Raw genomic sequence first — 12,429 nt, forward strand, 5'->3', positions numbered from 1 at the left:
GTGTGTGTGGGTGTGTGGGAGAGAGAGAGAGAGAGAGAGAGAGAGAGAGAGAGAGAGAGATTCAGAAAAGGCAAAATCAGAATTATAAATAGGCACTTTTACACTACTTTCCAATAAACTAATACATTCCCTGAAAAGGCAGAATACATACAGTTCACATTGTACATTATGACTTTCCCAGTTTCATTATTTAGGAAAAACAACACTCCTTTCCAACACAGCAAATATGCAACTGGCACATCCTGTCTATCTTCACTTTTGTTATAAAAGAGACAAAGGCTAAGTGCAGAAATTCAGGGGCATTAAGGGGAAGTTAAATGGCTGCCTGATATCAGGTAAGTCGGGATGGAGGGTGCTAGCTGGGGGGTTGGAAGTCCAGCGGGCTGGAGGGGATCAGGGGTCCATCGGGGGCTGGGAGGAGGTGCAACACAGGGGTGGGGTGGGGGGGGCAAGCATGACCCACAGGTGGGGTGGAGGTGGGCATGGGCAGCATGGCCCATGCTGTGAAGGTGGGGGGGCAGGTGCACCCCAATGAACCTATACCCCCATCCCTCCTGCCCCTCTCCCCACCACTGGGACTTACTTGCTCAGCTCCAGCAGTGATGAACACTGATAAAAGTGGCTGCATCTGGAGCGACTTGTGAGATGGGGGTTGAAAGTGCTGGCTGGGGTGGGGGGAGCAAGGGGCTGAGGGGCAAAAATTACACCAGTGTGGGGGAAGGGGGGAATGAAAAGAGCAGCCCCAGGGATGGGGCCAGTGTCCAGGTTTTCCCAGCCCTCGGGTTGCACAGAGGAAGAAGTTCCATGCACTAGTTTGACCTGAATTGAATTCATATGCTGCTACATAGATCCAGATTTATCTTAAACCAGATTCTGCAATTTTTAGGCTGGCTTGCGTTCATGGAACTTCTGTTCAGTTATAGGTTTAGACTGATTGCCAGTCAATGAGACTGAGCCTGTAGGTGTCACATCAGCACTGGGATGAGGTAAATTTAAATCAGGTGGCCATACTGAACCCAATTCAACTTCCTGCAGGTCTGTACTTAGCCAGATCCACTCATACCCACGTAACTAATTCTAGGCAGATTTTTCCTACTCCTCCAACTGTGTAGGAAAGTAAAGGAATGCTGCTCACTTAATTGCATGCTGAAATCAGTCGAACCACAAATGTAATAAATTTCTCTTCTAATGCAACAAAACATTAATGAAAAAAACTGTTAGTGTCTCCTTTTTTGAAGGGGTCTGTCACAGACTGCAAATGGAGACCAAACATTTTAAAAATCAGAGATGATATTATAAAACCACAAAAACTGACAAATAGGCAAACAAATCACCTACAAACTACCTTTAACTCTCTTTTTTGAACCTCACTAGATTTCATATCAAAGAATCCCTCTTAAGTAGGTTGTATAAAACAGTCTGGGACTTAGTGAAATGCATAAGGAAAATATAATGAGGGTAATGTGCAGCACATATCTGATTTAAAGAGAGGAAATGTTAATTCTTGTAGGTAGTTCCTTAATATTTATACAAAACCAAAATCAAACTTCCTTCACTTGATTATTTATTTGAATGAACTATTTATTTTAATTATCAAACATTCAATTGTACAACTTTCATTAAGGAGGCATACGTCCTATTTTGAGGTTGGCCCAGTTAAGGTATCTTAGTCAAAAATGACTAAAACCTTTAATAGGATACTGTACCTACCTGCTTTTCAGTCAAACTTGAATCATTAAATAGAATATCTAGTTTAACATATTATGCACATTGCCTTTTCCACACTAAAGTGAATATATTGCACAAGTTCAACAGAACACAATAAATGGCATGAAGAGAATTTATAACTTTTTAGAGTAACTTCACACTAAATGTACCAAGTAACAAAATCTCTTAAAATTCAGACTCTTCTTAATAAAGGAGCTAGACTGGTCTAAATAATTTAGTTACAATCTTATTCTAGGTGGGCATTTTAAAAGTTTCATGATTTTCAAGCCACAAAGTAATGAAGCAGCCAGGGGAAGCAAGACTGGCCATGGAAACACAGTCATGGTGAGGAAAAACCATAAACAGCTCATTGGAAGCAGAGTAGGTGTTATAGGTCTCTCTCTGCTTCTATTCTACATAGCCATTAATATAGCTTAATACTGCCCTTTCGCAGATGCAATGATTATTTTTGGAATATGAACATTTTAAGACAGATTTAACTTCTGCAGAGCCCTGCATTCTCAGGTATATAAACATTCCTCTCTTAAATATTTCCTCTCCACTGCTTTATCTGCTGATTCTGGAGGACTTGGTATTGTTGCTGGCTCCTAAAAATGATCAAAATCAAGGCTGTTTTCAAGCAATCTCAAAAAGTATCCTTGCTTGAGGGACAAAAATGAATCTCTCTCATATCATGTTCATCATGGTGGTCAAGTGAAGGTTGTCACTGGGTCCAAAGTTCCCACTCAGGAGAAAAGAGAAGCAACAGACACCCAGACGCAAAAAGATTTAAATCCATTGTCCTTTCCTCACTCACACACCCCACATAGAGAAGTTAGTACCAAGCCATGAAAAACTGATGAGCCTTCATAGCTCTCACCAGCAGAAGATCTATGTCTTCTATTTCCCATGGCAGGTGGTGGGTATATCCTAATCCCCTCCAAGAAACAGAATTTCATCTCCTGTCTGATACAGAGTAGAGAGGAAAAAACAAGGTAAGTAGGCGTGGCAAAGTAGGAGGTGAAATTATTTTGATACTAAACAATTATTCACAATTTTGAGTAGATTTAGTAAATAACAGCACCTGTTTCCCTGATCATTATTTTCACTAATTACAAAATGTTTAAGGGAACTATTTCACATACTACACAGCTTGACACTTAAATTTTCATAACAGAGAACCAGAAATATTTTAACATTTTTCTGCACTAGTTCAATAGCTTGATAAGAAATTAAGAGAGAAAAATGAATGGAGTTGGTTTTCTTATGAGGCCATTCAGAAATACTGGTAGTGTAGCTTGATTGGGAACAGTACATTTCTAAGATTTCTAATTCAGATTTGCTTGCAAAATATTTTTTTGTTTGGGCCATCCTCATCAACCTTGGATCTATCCTTGATTGGTGAAAAACTGCTGTCAAGGATACATCCAAGGCTAGTGAGGACAGTGCCATAACAGGTCCTGGTTTTGGCTGGACACACATGCAGTGTCATCTTTAAGCTCACCTGCTTACCCTGTGACTCTGGAACTGAGTGGGTGAACTCCACTACTGCTCACCTACGCCCTTTGTATAAAACCAGGATAGCCCAGAGCTGTGTGACATGGTGGGCATCTCCCCATGGTTTGATCTGTCTGAGGTGTAACTGGGACAGTTCAAGTCTCGCTGCTTTTTCCCCACTGTCCCTTGTTGATCAGTGGGACCTGGCAGGAAGGGGAAGAGGGGGCATTCCTCATAGTTTGACCCCTTCCATAGATATCTAGGATAGGTCCAGCCATGGGGGAATGTCCCCAGCCTTTGCATAGCCTTATGTCATCCTCGTTCTGTACAAGAAGCAGCGGGCATTCTCCTTGCCTAGAACTGGGGTGACCATGACAGACCAGTCAGGATTTTCATGTGGCAGCCAGCGTTGTGAGCACAGCCATTTGCCTGCAGGCAGAAACCATGTCCTATCTCCCTGTACGTGGCTGCAGCCTATGTTTGTTAGCACAATTTTATTTTCCGTCTGCTCTGGGATTTGTCAGGAGCCCAGCATGGCAGCCAGGGCCACAAGCACAGCCCTAGTTCACCTAGCAGGGGGTGCAGAGCAAGGGGGCAGTTCAGTGTGCCCTGGGATGCTGGATGACCCTCTCACTCTATAAATAACATACCACACATTCAAACTAAAGAGCAATACAAATGAGCCACAAAAATGATTAACAGCTTTGAGGCTGGTTTGCCATCTTTATCACATAATAAATTACTTGAACATGTGGCATGTTACAATTTACCATGCAATAAATGCAATGTCTGCCAGAGGCCATGGGAAGCCTTTGCTCAAAACACTCCCCTTTTGCTATCACCAGTGCAGCACCATTATTGTTAGCAATGTGGGAAATGTAAGTATAGCTTATTCTTCAACTGTCAAGTTGTGTAAACAAATTTGTACTATTGCTACTAATTACTTAAGATATCTCTTAGAATAAGATAGATTTAGGGAAATAAAGACTATACAATTAAATTCTGGCCCCAGTTAAGTTGATGGGAATTTTGCCATTGACTTAAATAGAGCCAGAATTTCACCCTACGGACTTTTTTCATAGTTTCAAGTTGTGAGGGTCAGAAGGGACCTCAATAGATCATTGAGGCCAAATCCCTGCCCTGAGCAGGAAAGAGCACCGGGGTCATATTACCCCAGTCAGGTGCTTGTCCAGTCTCCTCTTAAAGACCCCCAAGGTAGGGGAGAGCACCACCTCTCTTGGAAGCCCATTCCAGATTCTGGCAACCCTTACCATAAATAAGTTCTTCCTGATGTCCAACCTAAATCTGCTGTCTGTCAGTTTGTGGCCATTGTTCCTCGTTATTCCAAGGGGTGCCCTGGTAAACAGAGCGTCTCCAATTTCTTGCTGCCCCCCGGATGAATTTGTAAATGGCCACAAGATCCCCTCTCAGCCTTCTCTTGCAAAGGCTGAAGAGATCCAGGTCCCTCAGTCTCTCCTTGTAGGACCTTACTTGCAGGCCTCTAACCATATAAATGGCCCTTCTCTGCACCCTCTCAAGGTTATCCACATTTCTTGAAGTGCAGAGCCCAGAACTGGATGCAGTACTGCAACTGCGGCCTGACCAATGCCACATAGAGGGGAAGTATCACCTCCCTGGACCTGTTCATGATGCACTCTGCATGACAGAGTGCATTTAGCTTTACTGATCAACTTGTCACATTGATGGCTCATACTCATCTTGGAGTCAACTATGACTCTGAGATCCCTTTCTGCCACTGTGCTGCTGAGAAGGTCTATAGGTGTGAGAAGGTGCTGCTGAGAACCCTATAGGTGTGTTGGCGATTCCTTCTCCCTAGATGCAGCACTTTGCATTTGTCTTTGTTGAACTGCATCCTATTCTTTTCTGCCCACTTTTCCAACCGTCCAGGTCCACCTGGATTTGATCCTTTCCCACTAGTGTGTTTACTTTACCCCATAATTTCGTGTCATCCGCGATTTTGGACAGAATGTTCTCCACGCCCTCATCCAAGTCGCTGATGAAGACATTGAATAGCACAGGTCGAAAAACCGAGCATTGGGGGACCGCACTGTCCACATCTTTTCACCCTAAAGGACTATGGACTTGCACATAGATATGTATGTACTCAAGTGAGTAATCATCTTTAAAGTCAACAGGACAGCTCCTACAAGTAAAGTCACTTGTCTGTATTTGAAGAACTGGGACCTTGACTAGATAATCGGGCACAGTTATTTTGTGGAGTGATCTTGTGGCCCTTTTTCAGGCAAAATTTTAATTAAATCACTGGGAAGTTTTCTCTAAGGAACAACTGCTGAGAGAAATCTTGTTGCAAGTGTATGTTAATAAAAGAGTGTCATTTAAAATTACTTTTAAAAAATAAAGTTTCAGTTGGAGCTCTCAAATCTGTCATCTGCTAATCTTTAGGGTGCACTAAATTTTGCCATACATCACAAAAATTGACATGCATGAAAAGCTGATGCCTGAAGTTATGCCCTAAAAGTAAAATCTAATTTTCAAAGAGAACAAGAACTCACCACTTGTGTTTCTGTTAATCAAGATACCAGTCATGCACACTCAGTCCTTACTATCAGGAGGTGCAAACAGAGATTGGGGTCACAAAACAGGCAAGTGAATATTACCCTATAGAGGGAAACTGACAAAGAATAATTCATTGCCATTTTGAATACTATGTACCTCATTTATTTATAGTATACTGCTACTAAAATGAATTGGATAAAAGTTAGCTCAATGACATTAAAGAAAAGTTACATGGTGGCATGGAGAGAAAAAGAATTTGATCTTTCAGAACTACTTTAAAACTCACGTGGCACCAGGTACACAGCTGCCCTGTTGCTCCTCTCAGAAAATAATGGGCCAGACCTGCTCTGCAGAACATTTGCTATGGCCGGCAGAGCCATGGCTTCCATGACACTTCACAGCAGGGGCTTTGCCAGCATTCTGCCAGTCAGATGCCTGGAGCTTTGGCGAAGGGGGAGCTGTCCCTGCACCATGCCATTCCATAGCCAGGTGGCACAGAGATGGAGGTGCCTGGGTCCTAGTGCCTGCCTGTCTCAGACCTGAGCTGGGTCATTCTAGCACCCTGTCAGAAAACACTGCTGACCCCTGGTATATAAAATAATCCCAGTAATCTGATCAGCAGAAATGCAGGAGAACCATGGATATACGCCCTAGGGCTCACACAGAGTTCTGATGTTAAACACTACAGCAGTTCTCTTTGTAGGATCAATTGTAGGATTATATTTTTTAAGCTTCAAATTTAGATTTAATTTTTAAGAGAAAAATAATATAAAATCCAATAGGTCCACTATGTATGCTGCACATACATATACAGTTTTCAGGGAGAGAGAGATATAGAGATATGCATACGCATGCATAGAATCTTAACCTGTTACAAGTGTCTATTGAAGACTAGGTCCTACCACATGGAATGCAATTTTTTTTATCTAATAAACCTTTTTTTTAAGTAAGACTTGCCCTACAGTTTAGAATTTCAGTCTTTTCAGACAGAAAGTGCCCATCCTCCTCCCATACACATTAACTGTGGCATAGCAACGTTGCAGAGACTTGTTCCTTAATCAAAAATATAGAATCACTTTATGAAAAATCGTAAAATATAATCTTGCATAAAAGCTATTTTGACAACCTAAGAACAAGCTACTGGGCAGCAAATATGGTTGCTTCAACTTGGCCCCACTAACAAATTCAACTAAGAAAGCGGGGGGATGGTGTGCACAGACAAACAGTGCAGTAAAACAGGCAGTATGAGTGAGACAGTGACAGGTTACAGTACTATCCAGTCTCTGGAGTGAAGCCAGAGACTCTCCTATGGAACCTCTCTGTGCTTTTAACACTGTTGCAGAGCTTCAGGGAATTCTAATTGTATAAACAGTTATGGGGAAATGAGACAAAGAGCAAACCTATGTCAAGTCAGTGGTGCATGAGATACATATATTTTAGCATTAGCTATTTAGAATATGAATTTCTGGACTAGCACCACAGACGCATTTACCAAAATTCCCCAAAATTAGCTAGTTCCTTTTTTTATTTTCAGTCTGATTATACAACCAGTTTCCCAAAGCTAAAGCATGTACAGTAGATTACTTTCCCCTGTATTCCATTTAGGTGTTTGTTTTTTTTAAAACAAGACATATTCTCCAACATCTATAATATAAATAAAATCCTAACGCTTTAAAAATCTGCCCTTCACACAAGCCTAACAATACATATTTAAATGACTTATTGTACATCTTCATGTTTTTTTTAAGGCATGGACAATGGCATATGAATGGGAACAGCTTCCAGAAAAATATTATGTCTTTTTGACAAGGCCAGCCCAAGCACATCACATCAAAGGACTAATCTGAAGCCAGAAATGAGAGACTGTTGTGACTCGAGAGCTTTACCAAAATAAGTTACAACAAAATGGATTTTTTCTTTTTCTTCCCTTATTTCCTTTCTTTTTCAACCCTCTCCCTGCACTGCCCCATCCCATCCCCCATTACTCTTAACTTCTTTTTAAAGCACCGGTTGCAGTTTTGTGTTGTACTACTACTTCAGAATGACTATGGATAATTTATCTGCTTCTTCTGTTCTGCATTTTCAGCGTATGAACATTAAAAGGGTTTTTTTGTCTTTTTTTTGTTTGCTTGGGTTTTTTTGTGTTTTTTTAATGGCTGCTGCAAAATTAAAAGGATCCAAAAGTGGTCAGGAGCCTGGTCTAATGCACTTTTGAAAGTCCTTTATAAAGATGAATATAAAAAGCAAATGGTAGGTTTTGTGTAGACCCACAAACCACACTTAGCTATAAGAAACATATTGTGCATAGTTATTTTTTTCTTCAGAGAGTGATATGTTTACCAGATCTACATTCTCAGTTTACCAGAGTACTGGGGTTTCTATTTTACTAAAGCCAGGATCCTTTCGTAGTTCCCAATAGGCGTCATTAGAAACCCAGGCTTCTCTTTGATTGGCATCGTTAACTTTTCTGCAAAACGTTAAAAAAACAAGAAAACAGACAAAAATAAAAAATATGCAAGAGGTCTTAACAAAAATGATTTCATATTTTAAAAGAACAAAGAAAAACAATCTTTTGCCTGTCTTAAAAGTGAAAGATTGTTAAAACATCCTAAAGGTCTAAAACTGTCATCTGAGTCATGCAAGTGGACCCCTGCACCCATGTGAAGCCTTGCTGACAAACAGATATAGCATGGAGGGGATCCATTCACGCAGGTCTGGCTTCAGGCTCAGAGGTTTTCATCATTTATGCTGTTTATTTCATTTTTGCACTTTGCCTCTCTTCTACAATGAAATTCTACCAAGTGGTTTCATCACAGGGTTTGCATAAGCTAACATAAAGGCTCTTAATTTTGGGCTTCCCAGATTTAAGAGAAATATTTAAATTAAAAATCGCACCCCCACAAAAATTACAATTTAAAAATATCTTAAACATTTTCTGTTCAATCTGTTTTACAATCTCTTTTTCTGCTGCCATTTTTTTGCCATTTTATAGTTAAACAAACCGGGAAGATTATCTATATAGAAACGTGTATGGCTCTGGCCCATGTCTTTCTTGATTTATGGACAATTAAGGGGATTCAACTGACAAGCCAGTCATTCTCATCAAGCCAGTCATTTGATAAGTAGAAAAATTCCTTTACAATATGTTAAAATGTATCAGACATGGAAAGTACACAAAGATTTTTCTTGATATGAAACGGCATCCCTATTTTCACTTCTTCATTGCACTATGCTGGGGCCTTCTGTCTTAACATTCAAATGTCCTCTTTGTTTTTCTCATATGTTGATGGACTTACAGTAAGATGCAGGCTTATTACTAAAATGAATTTACTCACTTAAAAAATTTTGGTTTGTATTCAATGTTGTTTTCTTCCATGTACCGCCTTCTACTTCTCTGGAGTTCCTCTATTCTCTGCTTATCAGCTGATGCTGCTTCTACATTTCCTTCTTCCAAAAATCTGTCCAGACAATAATAGATTTGTTAGCAGTTAGATGTTGTTAGCTTCTATAATAGTACCTTATGTAAAAACATTGTCATAATAAGGTTCAGCACAGAAAATAATGCTCATTGTAATTGAAAAGAACAGTGCAATTATGATCTATTTCCTTTCTTCAGCTCTAGGCACCTGGTTTAAGCCCTGGTCCAAAATATGAAAGTTTTTAATTTATACCTTTCTGAAATGCTGTCTCTTTGAGCAGAATTCAAAGTGCCTTCTTAAGCATCTAAATGGAACTTAGGCAGAGTCTACGTGTCTGAGTTCCAAAGAGCAATTCAAAATGGCACTGCATTATTTATTAGCCACAAAAATCATTTGATGCCTCTATGCTGGACTGCAAAGTTACCAGTGTATCTACACGATAGCTTAGTCCAGGGGTGCTCAACCCCTGTTTCTTAGGCCAAATCCAAATCCAGCTGTGTAACCATGCCATCCAGCCTGCAGGAATCCCTATGGGTTGGGAAATTTGGCAGCAGGATTGCAGTGGAAGCTCCTTGAAGCTGGATCCAGCCTCTTCCAAGCTGCTGCTGCACAATAGGATCAGGACCAGGCCCACACCCTGCTCATCTGGATTGACTTGGGCTGCCCCCTCCCCACATGTCCAGATCAGGGCTGGGCCACTCTACTCCCATACCCTTCTCCACATCTGGATCGATTCCAGGCTGCTCCTCCCCCTCCCCACCCACCTATCCAGACTGAGGCCACTCTGGCTCCTTTCCACCTCCCCCATGCATCAGGATTAGAGTTGGGCTGCTCCTTGCCCCCCATTCCTCATGCCTGGATCTTGCACTGCCCCTTCCCCACACATCCAGATTAGGGCTGAGCCATTCCTCACTCTCCTGGATGGCCATCTCAAGCATGGGCTGTGCATCCCCACCTGTGGCCAGACTGGGCCCCCACAGCACTGTGCTGGATCGAGCCTACCACCCAGATCTGGCACCCCTCACTCAACCCATGGAGTGAAAAGGCTGGGTACCACTGGCTTAGTCCATGACAACTCCTTGGACCAGAAGTGTTCTCAGAAGTGATTCAGGTGGAATGCTTAGGTAATCAGGAAAAAAACCACGTCTAACAGCAGGTACCTGTTGGTGGACACTGTTTCCTTGCACTGGAGCAGGAAAAGACACTTTACAATGTGTCTTAGCTCATCCAAAGCAATTCTGCCTCTGCCATAAACATTTTTTATGGCACTAGCATATCTGTCTTCTCCCTTTTTTCTGAACTCAGGAAGCATTTCCACTGTAGCATTATACGTTGATAGCAGAATCTACCAATGATCTGGCTCCTGGCACACATTCATTTAAAGGTGCCATGAGATCTGACCCCTAGTCCCAACAATCGTGCCTTCTGCCATTCCACACATGCATGGCAGGAGGTGAGATTTTGGGATCAGGGAGCATATCCAAGTTGCCAATGCAGGGGGAGCTCAGGATTATAATCCTGAGCTCCCGCTGCACTGGAAAACTGAAAACCGAGTGTCCACAGATCCAGGCCTGGAGCCAATAATCAGCTACTTGTCGGCTCCAACCACAAGACCACACCAGAGTCTCAAAGTGGCCCTGGTAGTCTGTGGCTGTGGCCAACATTCAGCTGAATGGGTGGCAGCCCCAGACTGTACTGAGATCCCAAGTGAAGATCCTGCTGTAGTCCTATGGCCAGAGTGGACAATCAGCTGATTGTCTGCCCCTGCCCTGCCAAAGGTTTAATTGAAGGTGTCATATGAAAAACATAATGTAGAAGATTTTTATGGCTAGTTTGCCCTTGTATACCACTTCATATTTATTGCACATTAACACATTAATCATCACATAAATGTAATACGTAGAGGGGGCCTCTGAGTCATAACACACCGTATAGTGCAGATCCGGACAAAATTCAATACTGGTTTCAAATTCTTCCCCTTAGTAGTCAGATATACTAAATATTTAATGAGCTTTCTTGCCTTTGATCTGGCCTAAATCGTGCATCTGTTGCTGGAAGAAGATCTTTTAATGCAGGATCTAACTCATTGAGCTCAATAGCAAACCTTGTAAAACCATAATAACGTTCATAGTTCGTTGGCATGGAGCCTGTATGAACACATGTAAGAAAGAAATATGCTTGTTTTAACAATTGTTATAAACATACACATAAAGCCTCATGAATTTAACAAAGTTACAAATCCAGTAAAATAGTTATATATTCTAATACTTTTAAGTAAAATTAACATGCATCTAATGTTATTTCCTATGTGGAACATATTTTACTTAATATTAATGTTGATAAGATTATACAAGCTTTACTTACGTGATAGATCCAAGACTTTTTAAATCTTCCTCTGCTTTTGTGAAATCTCTGAGATGGTTTCATTCAAGATGAGCACTTTTACCTCTTTCCAGAAAAGCATCATTTATAGAATAATTACATTAAAGCAGGGGCGGGCAAAATATTCCTCACTGGCTGGATCCGGCCCACCAAGCACTTTCATTCAGCCTGCAGGGCTGCCCAATAAATTGTGCCCCAGCCCTTCTGCCCACGAGTGTGGAAGCGAGCCACCCACGTGTACACCCACCCCCTAAAATACCCTATATTGCCTTGCTCCCACCCTCGTGGGCTAAAGGGCCCTGTCCGGCCAGCATTCAGCTTCTAGGCAGACCTGCTGTTGCTGCAGCCCCCAGGTACCAGCTCCACTTCCCCGGTCTCCTGCAGGCTCCAGGCAGCAGGTAGGGAAGCAGCAGGGCCTGGGATGTAGCTGGTAGGGAGCCCGGAGTGTGGGGCTGGCAACAGCGCAGAGCTGCGCTTGGGGGGGCAGCATGCGGGTGTTAGGGAAGGCGGGGGGTGTGGGGACCCCACCCACACTCCCTCCATGGGGCAGCAGCAATAGGTGGGGTGCTCAGGGTGCAGCTACCCGGTGAAGCATGGCTCCGGGCCACACTGCACATTGGGGCAAGGGGCACAGCCTCCCCCGAGCTGTCTGTATTGCCAGTGCTCCCTGACACTCACGTGCAGCTCCTGCACTCACCAGGCACAGGAAAGGAAGCCACACGTGCTGGACCGAGGTGCCTTCCCTGTCAGGGCTGGGGCTTCCCCTCCTGCAGCACAGCCCCAGCAGGGAAGGAAATGGGCTCCAGCAGGGACCACCAGCAATAGACCACCCCCACACCGCCCCCCTCTCTCACATCCACAGCACACACCCACATTCTACCACACA

General features: G+C 42.6%; 1 protein-coding gene across 3 annotated transcripts in view; it reads right to left on the reverse strand.

Moving 5' to 3' along the window:
• Positions 1-491: 491 nt before the first annotated feature.
• LOC102385141 (oxysterol-binding protein-related protein 6) overlaps positions 492-12,429 on the reverse strand; it is a 37,958-nt gene continuing 26,020 nt past the window's right edge. The window contains exons 12-15 of one of the 3 annotated variants that reach the window (XM_025216543.1): positions 11,182-11,308; positions 9,078-9,200; positions 8,105-8,209; positions 492-2,673 (exon numbers count right to left, since the gene is read on the reverse strand). In XM_025216543.1, coding sequence (XP_025072328.1) covers position 2,673; positions 8,105-8,209; positions 9,078-9,200; positions 11,182-11,308 — 356 coding nt within the window. In that variant the 3' untranslated portion in view covers positions 492-2,672. Of the gene's footprint in view, positions 2,674-4,856; positions 5,858-8,082; positions 8,210-9,077; positions 9,201-11,181; positions 11,309-12,429 lie in introns of those variants that run through there. The other 2 variants (XM_006034540.3, XM_025216541.1) reach the window with 2 other exon arrangements.

The sequence above is a fragment of the Alligator sinensis genome, unplaced genomic scaffold, assembly GCF_000455745.1.
Source record: "Alligator sinensis unplaced genomic scaffold, ASM45574v1 scaffold871_1, whole genome shotgun sequence".
NCBI lineage: Eukaryota > Metazoa > Chordata > Crocodylia > Alligatoridae > Alligator > Alligator sinensis.